The 12,754-nt window shown below is 53.6% G+C and overlaps 1 protein-coding gene across 3 annotated transcripts; it reads right to left on the reverse strand.

The window, feature by feature from the left end:
- Window positions 1-600: 600 nt before the first annotated feature.
- Window positions 601-12,588, reverse strand: GGA1 (golgi associated, gamma adaptin ear containing, ARF binding protein 1). 3 transcript variants are annotated; one of them, XR_003254690.1, is made up of 18 exons: window positions 12,446-12,588; window positions 11,394-11,478; window positions 10,737-10,812; window positions 10,045-10,143; window positions 8,620-8,743; window positions 7,982-8,082; window positions 6,811-6,891; window positions 6,249-6,386; window positions 6,012-6,093; window positions 5,514-5,621; window positions 5,057-5,212; window positions 4,216-4,280; window positions 3,898-4,076; window positions 3,505-3,788; window positions 3,047-3,216; window positions 2,688-2,798; window positions 2,174-2,505; window positions 601-2,080 (listed from the first exon to the last, which is right to left on the reverse strand). XR_003254690.1 is itself a non-coding variant. In XM_026072471.1 (17 exons), the coding sequence occupies exons 1-17, from the start codon at window positions 12,474-12,476 to the stop codon at window positions 2,395-2,397; spliced, it is 2,001 nt and encodes a 666-aa protein (XP_025928256.1). In that variant the 5' UTR covers window positions 12,477-12,588; the 3' UTR covers window positions 601-2,394. The 3 variants fall into 3 exon arrangements, 2 of the variants coding, with proteins under 2 accessions (XP_025928256.1, XP_025928257.1); XM_026072471.1 differs by having other exon boundaries at window positions 601-2,505; XM_026072472.1 differs by lacking the exons at window positions 10,737-10,812; window positions 12,446-12,588 and having other exon boundaries at window positions 601-2,505.
- Between the last annotated feature and the right edge of the window lie 166 nt (window positions 12,589-12,754).

Consider the following 12,754-nt stretch of genomic DNA (forward strand, 5'->3'; position numbering starts at 1 on the left):
CCTCATAGCCTTCTGTCAGGAGAACATTGCTGCTGCTTCCCAGAACGGACCCACTCTCCCTCCACCCCACAGCCCTTGCAAGCTTGCAACAAAACTGCCCCATGGAGCTGTTTCCGAGAGGCAGCCCTGGGGAAGAGGAAGTACTACAAGCAGTGGCAAAGCTGCCTGCCTGCTAACAGCAGAGCAGGCTGTGCTTGAGCAAGGGGGCACGCGGCCCTTCATGGCTAGCCCAACCCCCACTGCAGGCTGCTGGGCACCAACCCCTGCCCTCCTCCTCCTTCATGGGGGGGGGGGGGCGGGGGGGGGAGAGGGAAGCAGGCAGCACCCAGCTTTCAGCATGAAGGTGACTTGCTCTCAAACAGGAATTGAGAGCAGCTGGGGGACTTCCACAATTCCACTCTCCCCTCGCTTGTGAGCAGGGAAATCATCTGTGAGGCCCAGGACAGCCAGGGGAATTAAATACATGAGAGCAGTGGTAGGATTTGAGCCTAAGACACTTGTGCCTGGAACCTACCACTCTCAGGGTAGAAACAACTTCTCTGAAGTCTGGGAGGATGAGGGAAAAATTCATTCCCTGGGGCAAAAGGCACAGGGAAAAGATCAGGAAAGAACTCTCTTTATTTCCCATAAATACAGCAGATTATTCGCGCCGGGCGTTTTGTTTTAAATCTTTGTTTTTTTTCCATTTACAGAATTTGCACTGAAAATATATACAAGTCTGTTCAAGAACCAAACAAGATCTGCAAAGAAAAAACCCATACAAAACCCTGAAAAGAGACCAGAAAGGGAAGTAAGACACAGCAGAACCCCAGAGTAAAGACCTTGCTTCCCCCTCTCCTCTACCACACAACAGACCCAGCTCCAAGACCTCTCACCTTCACTGCCCCCAAGCCAAGAACGAGCAGCACCCACTGACCTCCATCTCACACAGGCTCCTTCCACACCTAGCAAGCCGATACAAGGTGCAGTTTGCTTATACCTCTAAAATCAGGCCCAGTTAAAACCAGCTTAGGGAAGGGAAGCAGCTCCTGTGGTCACAAGTCTGATCAGAATGGGGATTGCTCCAGACATGCCACCCCCTGGTCTCCTTTATGCCTGCAGATCCCTGCTCTTGTGTCACAGTGATCAAGTGCCTGGGATGAGCCCCCTGCCCACTGCTGCAGGCAAAGGTGCACAAGGCACAGTCATACCCCCCACTCCAGTGTGGACCTGGGCTCCCAGTGCAGTTCCTTAGTGGTGCTGCCTGGAGATGGGCTGGTATCCAGTCTCTCCCCAACTCTAGCCCATCCCTTTCCCAGCTGCAAGAAGAAATCAAAGAGCTAAAACCAGCCCTCATAAAACCCTCCTAACCAAACTGTCCAGCCTAGCCAGGGGGGAGTATGATAATTTGCTGCTTCCTCTCCCTCTGTCTGGCAGGAGTCAGAGGCTATGGGAAGACTTAAGCCCCCAAAGAACGCCCCTTTGAAACATGCCCCTTTCAGGGCTGGCACACAGGACAAACAGGTACGATAGTCCAACAGGGATCCCAAATGGCTGCTGTAGTAGATAAAGCATATGGAAAAGGTGCGTGCTTCCTCCCTGCTGGGTTCAGTGCCAGGAGCCAAGGCGCTACAGAGATGACGTAGATGGGGAGGCATAGAGTAAGCTCTTCCCAGCCCTGAACCCAACAGGTTCCCAACCCCAGGGCCCCCCTCCCAGCCCAACAGCTCTGCCTGCAGCTGGAGGGAGGGGGACATGGGAGGACTACTCCCCATTCCAGCCCAAGCAAGGACAGCTACCTGCTCTCTGGTGCTGGAAAGACACTGACCCCAGCCCAGTCCCTGTTCAGCCTCATTTCACAGCCAGCTCTGGAACAATCCCAGCAGACAGGGAACCACTGGTACTCAGCTTCAAGGAGTGGGGGGTGAGGGGGAACTCATCTGAGCTCRGCATTTGCTAACAAGAGGGAGCACCGCAGAGCATGAAGCAGCTGAAGGGTCAGGAAGGGTGGAGAGTACAGACAAGGAAAAGGATCTTCATTTACTAGGTCTTGCTCCAGGCTGAGTCTGCTAAAGTTTCCCATCCTTGTTCCCCAGTGCACCTAAAGGAGGAAAGCAGGGTTAGAAGAGAAGCTGAACAAATTGTGGAGGGAGGGAAGCCTTCAGAAGAGCAGGGAAGGCAACTGTTCACCCACAGTAAGCTTTCAACTCCATTCCTAGTCACGCTGGATGAACATCTCCTGGCATCTCTGCTCTCATCCTTCAGGCATGCTCCCTCTGGCCCTTGCCCAGCCATCTGGAGAATAGAGCGTGAGCAGCAGCCCCCCACCCACCCTCCCCATCTCCTCAGGGTGCTGCAGCCTCACAGGCCTGGCTTCCCAAGGACTCTGCAGAGTAGTGACTGCAAGGGGTGGTTCTAGAGGTTTCCCCAGGACTCTGGTGGGGGGAACTGGTCCACATCCCCCATTTCATTGTAGGTTTGCTCTCCCATGGTGAAGGTCAGCTTGTATCGTAGCCTCACTTTCTCCTGGAGATGGGGAAGAAAAGAAAAGCAGTCAAGAACAGGAGCAGAAAGGCACAAGGCACAGATGTCTAGAAAGCTGCAGTGAACATAAAGAATAGGGACAGGGTCCCCTCAGTGAAAGGCGAGCCAGGCCTTGCCTAGGCAACAAGACCAGCCTGCTTCTGCCCCAGGGAGAGTACTGTTACCTTCTGCGGGTTAGCGAGCAGCAGGACTTGTGTGATGGCACTGGGATGGACAATGGGGTTGAATGCTGGCAGCTCCGTGCCTGAGGGAGGCTGCAGCTTCACTTTCATCACCTAGGGAAAGAACAATATCCCACATTCCTGAGAGAGGGACTGGGCCGCCAAAGGCCCTGCTCCCACTGAGTATTTAGGGAGCTTCCACTCTCTAGTCAAAGAGGTATTGTGCTGGTCCCTGCTAATCTGAGGGCAATACAACTTGCTCTCAGCCCCGCAGAGCTCTCTCCACCCACCCGCCTTTCCTACAAAGGGAGAATCACATGGCAGCTTAGTCCGGGAGCCCTGAGCCCCAGCAGCCCCCTTACCTTGGGGACAGCAGATTGAAAGACAATGTTGCGGATTGGCTGTGGGGCTGTGCTAAGCATAGATATCACCACCACAAGCACATCAGGCCTCTCGGGCAGGGCATCTTTAGCGAAGTGGAAGAGGACGCGGAAGCCGTGTTGATCATACACCGTCACAGGGAGGATGCTGCCTGTGGGAAAGGCAGGGACAGGCACCAGTCAGCCAGGAGGGAACTGGTCCTGCAGGAAACTCTCCCCATAATCCAAACTCCACACAAGGGACTAGAAGATGCTACTCCTCTTCAACCTCCCAAAAATCCAAAAGGCAGGAAGTTTCCTCATATTCCTCCCTTCCTTGTATGCACAGTTTGTTCCACCCTCTTCATACCCTCTCCAGTTGCTTCTTCCCTGATTTGTCTGGTTCCATTCCAAACAGTCCATCCACCCCCAAACTTGTCCCACTCTTYCAGCCTACTCACTGGGTTTGATTGACTCCAGAGGCACAGTGATGTTGGCCAGCGAGATCTCCTGGGGCAGTGTAGTGGCAGGAGGCCGTGGTGGGACTGGAGTACTTCCTGTTGGCGTGGTGGCAGCTTTTGGAAGCGTCGCAGGGGCAGGCAGCTCTGAGGCCAGGGGCAGTGTGGGGTTGGGAGAAACACTCTGGAGCACAGGCAGGGCACTGGGAGAGTGGGCCATGGTGCCAGAGCTGCTCTTGTTCTGTAAATCCCTCAGGGTGAGCCGTGGAGGTGGCTGCTGCTTCTCCCTGTAGAAGAGAGAGCAAGGAATCAAACAGGACACTGAAATACATGTGTCCAGCACCCCAGAAACAGATGAGATGGCCAGAGATGCAAGAGTGCTCTGCTCCTGCTTACCACCGCACTTGTTGCGACTCTGGAGGCAGAGACTGTTGCAGCAGAGTCTTGCCCAGGAGGTCTAGGTCATCCAGGCCACTGGTGAAAGAAGAAGGTTTCGGGGAAGATGCGCCAGCATCTCCTTTGACTGGTGGCGTTGCCGTGACAGGGGCGATGCCAAACTCGCTGCTATCCGATGACTGCAGAGAGAGTGCACAGGAGAGCCCCCCAAGCAGACTCATATCAGCATAGCCATCAGATCAGGGATGCCTCCTTACCTGTTCCATGTGTTGCTTCCACTACCCTCCCCATCTGCTTTTATGGCTCCCAGCATATTACCTGGAAGCTGTTCCAGCCACTGCTGTCACCAGCCTGGGCAGGAGGTGGTGCTGGGTCATTCAGACCTGCCGGGGTAAAAGCAAACATGAAGCCTTGCTATCAAGTTGGTAAGGGCACTAAATGGGGCCTGAATAGGGCACATGTAACTGACATCCCTCTGGTCAGGCAGGACACACAAGCAGCAGGGCAGAACTACTGATATGTTCCCCACCTCTGGCCCCATCCCTGCATGGGAAGGAGCAGGAAGGATGATAGTGTTGTTTCTCTCACACTCTGGTTCCCAGTGCAACTGCCACAGATGTGAATACTACTGGGTTGGCAGTCTCCACTTGCACTTGCATGTRGAGGATGTCTAGTTCACACTGTTGTACCCAAATCATCTCTTAGGAGACRGCCACACTGTCAGAAAAATTGGATTCTAGAGCCTTCTAGGATTGGCACCTCACAAGGCTTCCACATAAGCCATTCTGCAAGTCCTGTGCGTCTACTGTCAATTCCAAGGAGTAAACACCAGGAGGTGGGGGTGGCCCACCCCTGTGATCCCAACTGGTGATGGCCATTGCATCACTCTTGATTTACATGCCAGGTCAGTTTTCCAAGAACAAAGCAGAGGGCAGAGCACTGCAGGTTTTCCCTGATTAGTCAGGAAAACACCATGGGAACTAAAGCTCAGAATCAAATCAGGGTTTTTCCTTCCTTTCTACCTCACACTAAGTGAGGATCACCTCTTGGTCTTTCACGATTCACCTCTCCCAGAGCTGTCCCCCATTCATGCTCCTCCACCAGATGAACCATCCACTCATACTCTCACTCAGAGCTTTTGCTCTGGTCTTCTCCTCACCTAAAGACATGAGTTCATCATCCAGCAAGGAGACAGAGCCAGCTTGGTCAGGCACAGGGACTGCTGAGCTGCCTGAGAGGGTGGGCAAGGCTGGGTAGGAAGGGCCTGTTGCCGGAAGGTCCAGACCTGACAGATCCAGAAGTGCTGAGGTGCTGCCTGCAAAGAAGGAACAGGGTGAGAGACAGAAACTCTCTTGGGCCTCTTAGTGTGCGGAGAGCCAGCTCCCATCCTTCTTCACACCTGGGAAAGGGAATCCCCCCTCTGCTCTCCCTTTCAACTACCTCTCTTCATGCATCAGTCATCTCCACAAGACATTTCCTCATCTCACCAGCATCACTTTGACCTCCTGCATGTTTCACCTTTCCACATCTCTCAAAATCTTCTCTTACACTAGAGAAAACCAGCAACAGGGCCACTGTGCTGGATCTTCCCATCCCCATCTGCCACGTCTCCTCACCTCGAAGGGGACCAGCCACGGTCTCCCCGTTGATCTCTTCTCCCCGCACAAGCTGCTTGTAGAGGTTGATCACCTGAGTGAGGTTGTCATTGGCTTGCAGGATCTCCGCTGAAATGGAATAGGTAGGAAGTAAGTTTGAAAAGAGGGAAGAAATAAAGAGCATGACTTTAACATCTCACTCTTCTTTGAAAGCAAGGCCCAAAGAGTTGATAGCAACTCACTGCAAATAGCATTTTTGCCATTGTTGCTGCAAGGAGTATGGGGGTGCATTGACACCTCCACAGCACTCTCAGGAGGGCAAGTGCAAGTGCTATTCCTACAGTAAAGTGGAGAAAGTCTGTAACACTGCTGATTGGTATCACATGCCCCCGCTCAGCAGCAAGCACAGACTAATTAACCTCAAACAGAATGGCAGCTGCTGAAAAATGCCATGCCATGGGCAGCCCAAGCAGAGATTCTCTGGGAGAAGATGAAGGGAGAAGGGCCAGGTCTGCTTACCTAGAGCTTCATCATTGTCTTCCGTGTCACTGGCAAGTCGGAAAAGCATGGGCCTCATACGCTCGCAGCGCTGATACAGCTCCTGGGGAAGAGGAGAAAGGGGCATTGAGGTGGTAAGCAGGAAGCTCAGCTAGGGGTACAAAACAGGCAGGAAGAACTTGGGAGGGCAGAGGTGAAAGACTGTACCCACCCATCACTGTGAAGCCCAAGGAGGATGCTGGGATGGCTTTTCCTCACCTTCATTAGGTCCTCATTGCTCTCTGTTGTCTCCCCCTTGCTGTAGCTGGTCACCATCTCTGTCAGCAGCTTCACATTGTTGTTCACCTCCTCAATGGCATTCACCCTCTTGGAGATCTTCTCCATGCGCTTCTGGTCCTGGAGGGCAACCAAATTGGGAGGGGTGTCTTTGCTCTTGTCCACAACTTGGGGACAAAGAAAGCTGGGCCAGCCTACACACCAATTCCCTGGACTAAGGCACAGCAACACTGCCCCCAAAAGAGTTCCCACACCAGCAGAAAACTCCAGATCATCTCTGGTCCAGCACTTGCCAGATGGGGTGGATCTGCTGCAGATCTAGTGCTGCAGCAGGGCTTGTGTCACAGAAAGTGCCTAGAGCCGTTCCTCCTAGTAGCCAAGGGATAGCAGAATTTGCACAGAGACTCTTTGGCACCTACTGCAAAGTTCTGGGCAGAAGCTCCAGTGCCTGCATGAGGACAGAGACTCACTGCCCTGATCCCCTTCCCCTGGCTCCAAGCATCAGCACCCAGATCATGGCTCCCCCACTTCTCCCCAGTCACACCTCCTGAACCATCTCCTTGATGAGCTTGTTGGCAGCCCGGAGGTCCTCAGGATGGGAGCTTTTCAGAAGACGAGCCAGTATCTGCAAAAGACGACACCTTTGGGCTCAAGCTGAGGGGTGGCAGCCAGAATCACTCTGGCAATACTAGAGCCATTGAAATCCCCAGCAAACCCAAATCTGGCTGAGGCAGGGGATGACAACAGTCACTTGAAAACCTAGCTGGATCACTTGTGGGCTATGAAAGACCAGGGAGAGAAAAAGTACAACTGGTCTTCTTCCCCCTGTTGTGGTAATAGAGGCTTGAAAATCCCCTGCGTTCAAAACCTGACCCTGCCTGCTGGTTATGCACTGTGGAGACCCAGGAGCACAGCAATATTAGTACTGAGAAAGAAAAGCGGGGTTAACACAGGGAATTGCCACAGGACTGTAATGGACTCCTATTCAGACCTATTTACACACCCCTTTTGCAGCTGTAATTAGAAGAGAGGGAGAGCTCCAACTTCCCTCACCCACTTTAGTCAGTGAACAGTTCCACAGGCCACCTACAAATCCTCATTGGTACCTTCTTCATGACACCTCCTTGGGGAAAGGGCCCACAGAGGCAAAAGTTTATCCCATACAACAAACTTAGATCACATCTCTACTTCAGAACTAGAGCCAGAGCTGCCCAAAACTTGCTTAAACATATCACCATTAATAAAGTAGAGRTGTTTATGTGAGCAGTGACCCAAGGAAAGGCAATATAGGATGGGTACAGGAGAGTATAAGCAGTTGGGCCATAAATGGATTGCAGTGGTGGGGGTGGGGAAGAGATAACAGTAACAGCATGTGGGGCTGGGATCAATTTAGAGCACATAGCCAGATAACTCAGCACACCAGAGACAGCACACCAGTAAGCCTCCCAGAACCTGCTGGGCTAATGTCAGCACTTCACCTTCTGCACCATCCTGCAGCTGAAAGCTCCAGAGGTCAAATAGATCTACATGCCCTATCTCTGGCCATTTCCTTAGTCCTGACTTAGGCGCAGGCCCTCAGCATTCCTGTGATGCACTTCCTGAAGCACGGCCCAAGAAACAGGGGACTTGACTCTTTTTGGACCTCCAGGGGGACAGGAGATCCTGAAGGGGGGAAGACGCTGACTTCTGGCCCTCTCCCTGAACAGAGCCCTTACCTTGGATTTCTCTTCGTCATCAAAGATGATGTTCTTGGGCCGAGGAGGAGGWGGTGGAAAAGGAGCATCATCAGGCAGTTTCGGGTCACATTTCACAATTCCTGCAGTACAGACCCATGGAGAGGTCAGGAAGCTTCACCCCCTGGGGGGATGACACTGTCACCTAGGACATTTCTTCCCCAATGGCCCATCAAACTCAGCTGGGACTGAGGGGGTTTGGGTCTGTTCCTGCCATCCATGATCCCGGACTGTGTTTCCATAGCGTTTCTTTYTCTTGGCAAGAACCTCCCCATCAATATCCTACCTCCTCTGAAAAATCCAAAGTCTACTGCCAGAGCATTCATAGTTCTTCTGTCCCAACTCCTTCCTGTGCCCCCTCTCCGGTAGGCAGCAGGCAGATATCCCCTCCAACCCATGAAGCAATTCAGATCACAAGCAACAATCCTTGTGCAGCTAGGATCCCCAAGGCACCCATTTCTCTTCCTGCCCCTGTTGCTGAGACAGAGCCATGATGTGCTGGGTCTGAGCACAGGGTGGTGCGGGTGGGTGGGAAGAGTCTGTTTCGGGCTCTGYCTGGACAAAAAAGGAGGGGGGAAAACATTATGTCAGTCCTCCCTCAACAGTCCATTGCCTCTCACCTTGTTTCTTCAGCATCTGGTAGGCTTCTGAGATCTTCACCTCGTGAGGCAGCCCTAATGTCCAGCTGTACATCAGCTGCAAGATCTTTGACTTCACTTTTTCTGGTGTCCGGCTGCCAAGATACTAAAAGAAAAAGAGAGAAGAGGTGGCTTGGAGCTGATCTGAGCTGTTGCAAACCTGGCATGTTCATCCCCTCCCCCAGGAGAAGTGAGACAGTTCCCAACGGCACAAGGACGAGGAAAGAGGAAGCAAGCAGGAAAGCCCATGAGGTCCTTGCAACATACCCCTGCTATGCTTGGTTTCCAGCACAGGAAACATAACAAGTGAGAGAAATGCTGGGCCAGTAGCCTCATAGCAACACCCAGGGACAAGTGGAAAGGCTCAGGTGGATCTTTGTCACCTTGTGAAGGAAAGGGTACTGCCAACAGGAGGTGCTTTGCAAAGCAGCCCTTCAGGATTGAGCAGACAGCAGGGCTGGGAGGGGAAGGACTGTGGGCAACAGTCCTTGGGGCCCAGCACTTTTTCTCAGCTGCCCTCTCTGGCACAGGGCACCTGACACCTTTTGTGGCTGCACAGACCCCAGACAAACAGCACCCAGCAATGAGATGTTCAAATGCTACATCTTTCCTCCTGCCATGCAAGCATCCTTTGCCCTTGTCCAATGGGTCTGCTGTGTACTGGTGGAAGCAACAGCGAATATGCCACCAGAGACCAGTGGCCTAAGGTGTACAGAAATCCTCTAGGGCACCCAGCAAGAAGACTTTAGGACGTTACTGTTCCTGGCTGTTCATCACCACAGGTCAGAAGCTGTGATTGACAGACTAAGGTTTTTCCTAGTCTTATTTGGTTTCATGTTCCCTTAACTCTGTATTTCCTGGTGACATGAGCTAACTGGCCTGACTGAAGAGAGGAGCACGCACAGCTTGTTCCGCTGTGGAAACAGCAACAGAGGAGCAGGTAATGACTTTCAGTGCTTCAGATGGACTCTCCAGAGCACCACTGACCAGGCCTGGACTTGCCCTCTTAGAGCGTCTCAACCAGGCTGGGACATCCTGGAGAGATGTAGTCATGGTGTCAGGGCTGAAAAAGGTTCCTGAGCACATGCAGCACAGATGAGGCTCAATGGAGACAWAGGTAAGGTGACTCCAGGCACACAGTGAGCTCAGGAGCCTCACAAGCACTAGCTGCATCAGGTCTAGCTGGGCCTCAGCTTCCTGCATCAAGAATCAGCCTGGAGCAGAGGGGTAAAAGCTCACCTTCTCACTGGAAAACTCACCAGGGAATAAGGACTACATCTCTTCCTAGTATTGTCCTGTTCCCCCCACATCCCAGTGTTTACCCAGCCTTTCTGCTCAGTCACTTCTTCCCAAAGCCCTCCTGTCATCAGGCTCTAGTCCCCTCCAGCACAATCCCCTGGGACCCACCTTGGGTGACACCACTTTGATGAGCTCATTGAGGAAGCGGAACTTGCCCACCTCGTYGTGGAAGCGTTTGCCACAGCTCTTCATGCAGGACTCCAGCACCTGGGGAGAGGGGCCAGGTGAGCTCGGCACAGGGTCAGCAGGCTTGGGAGCCAGCCCTTTCTGGCTACCCCCTTGCCAGGCACGGAGCCCGTGGCTATTCTCACTACAGCCAGGAGGGACACCCACTTCCCCTCTTTGGGGGCCAATCACCCTCCCAAGGTAGCAAGGAAAATTTCCTCTTTGGGATCAGTCTTTGCAGAGGTGGCTAGGCAGCCCATGGAAGGGGATATCCTTAGTGCGTAGAGCCATCGCTGAGGTGGAGAGTGAGAGCTCACACACTCAGGTTTCACAGCACAGATCCAGAATATTATCAAGGGAACAAAAAGCTTCCCACTGACTTCAACAGGCTCTGGACTACGGTGTTCAGTAGGCCATGATCCTTCTCAGAATCAAGACTTTTCCTAGCAGCCACCCACTCCACTCCTGTGCAGTCATCTTCAGCCCCTCCCATCCAAGGGCCCAGATGTATCAGGACTTTTTCAGAGCAAGGCAGGCACTCAGGAGTTCAAAGCTTCCCTTGGTCCTCAAGTCAAACTGAAGCAACTCCACACTCTGGCCCTCCATCTAGTTCTACAGCCTGCAGATGCCCTTACCGTGAGGGCCTGGATAGCTTCCCATTCCTGCGGAGACTGGATCTTGTGGGCAAGAAGTCGGGTAGCAAGTGGAGGACTGGAAGGAGGGGGGGAAAAAAAGCTAGCTGGTTAGTGATGAGAAGGCTGGTACCTGTGCTTCCATCTGGGTACCCAAGGGTGAAAAGAATGTTGCAAGTTTAAGGTATTGATAAGGCCCCAGGCCACTTCAAAAACTTATGAGAACCTTCTTTATTATACTAAGACAGCTTTCTCTGGGGTAAAGCACAGCCATATCACAGCTGTTGGAGATAAAAACCGGAAAATCTACACGAAGATCTAAGGAGTCTCTAAAGCAGGGAGGAACCCCATGCATGAGAATACAATCATAACACTAAGGTAAAGGACTTTGAACTCCTAGGTTCTCAGATCTGCTGTTCCCCACAGCACATCCCCAGAGCAGCTGAGTAGCTGCCCTCTGTACCATCTCAGGTAGAAGTGTGCCATCTACTGAAAACTCTCCTCCTGTTCCTTAGAGGACCAGGATCCCCCCACACTACTTTCAGGCACTTCATGCCTATTCAGCCCTCAGGATAACCCCACTGAATTTTACCAGGCAGCAGATGACAACCCAAGCCCGTGACCTGGAAGCAGCCTGGGGAAAGGAATAAGCACACTTACCCCTCTAGCTCCTTATTAAGCTGATCACAGAAAGCATTGATACCATCCCAGTCCAGGTCCTTGTTCATGGGATTTGTGGCTTTGTCTGCAGAAGGGAGAAAAGGAAGGTGAGAAAGTCTCCCTAATCCCCCTCCTTGGTGAGATTTGGGGTAATATTGCTCCCGTTCCCTCTCAGCCAGCCCCACTGAGTGCATCAATGGAGCATGGTGTGCAGGGAAGAACATACACCCTGGGCATCCATGTCTTCACACACAAGTCCTGTGCACAAACTCTTTCACCACTACCTCCCTGTCAGGGTGCTTACACTGTTCTCCAGGGCAGCAGTGCACATAGTCCCATCGTTATCACATGGACACCACCCCCAAGTGCATGGACATGTCCACAGACACCATATGTGCACACAGACACATCCGTCCATCCTCTGTACACATCCCTGATGCCTTGATTTGCATGAAGATGCACTCTCCTTATGTACGCACACATGCTCTCACACCTTGCACACCCCAGTGTGCACCCTCCCACTCCCTCTCCACACACCTGCAGCCTCCTCATACCTTGCACGCCCCAATGTGAACACAAACCCACCCCCACATCCTCACAGCCTCTCATACTTGCATACCCCAGCGTTCATTACCCTAGATCCTTGCAACCCCCTCACATATCCTTGTGTGCACATCCCTAACATGCCTGCACCCCCGACCTTGCACACCTGCACATGCACACCATCAATGCCTTGTACACCCCAGTGTATGCACTCCGTATTCCTGCACCCTCTCACACCTTGTACACCCCAGCGTGTACACCCCGTATCCCGGCACCCCCCAGTACACACCCCCCCCATCACACCTTGTACACCCCAGTGTGTGCACCCCATAGGCCTGAACCTCCTACACCTTGCACCCCCCAGTGTACACCCGATACACCTGCAGCCCCCGACCCCCGGGGTGGCCTCCCCCACCCCGCTCCTTCCCCCGCCCCGCGGGGGCGGCCGGAGGCGGCGCGGCCGAGCTGGGCCGTGCTCCGGAGGGGGGCCCTGCCCCCGCGGCACTCACTGATCCGCGCCTCCAGCGTCTCGGGCTCCATGGCGGCCGGGCCCCGTCGCTCTCCTCAACGGGGCAGCGCCGCGCCGCCGCCCTCCCGCCCGGCCCGGCGCCGCGGAGCCATCGAGGGCGCCCAGAACCGTCTAGAGCGCCGCTCCGCCAGCCTCACCATAGAGAGCYGGAAGTCACCGGCACAGACCGCCCCCGAGAGTCCAGCGCGCCCCCTGCCGAACTGCCTGGCGCGGCCACCATAGAGCTCGGGGCGTGGGGGAAAGAAGGGCACAAGACCAGAGAGGAAGCGGAAGGCCTCCAGCACGAGAG

The sequence above is a fragment of the Apteryx rowi genome, unplaced genomic scaffold (assembly GCF_003343035.1).
Source record: "Apteryx rowi isolate R43461 unplaced genomic scaffold, aptRow1 scaffold_343, whole genome shotgun sequence".
Lineage (NCBI taxonomy): Eukaryota > Metazoa > Chordata > Aves > Apterygiformes > Apterygidae > Apteryx > Apteryx rowi.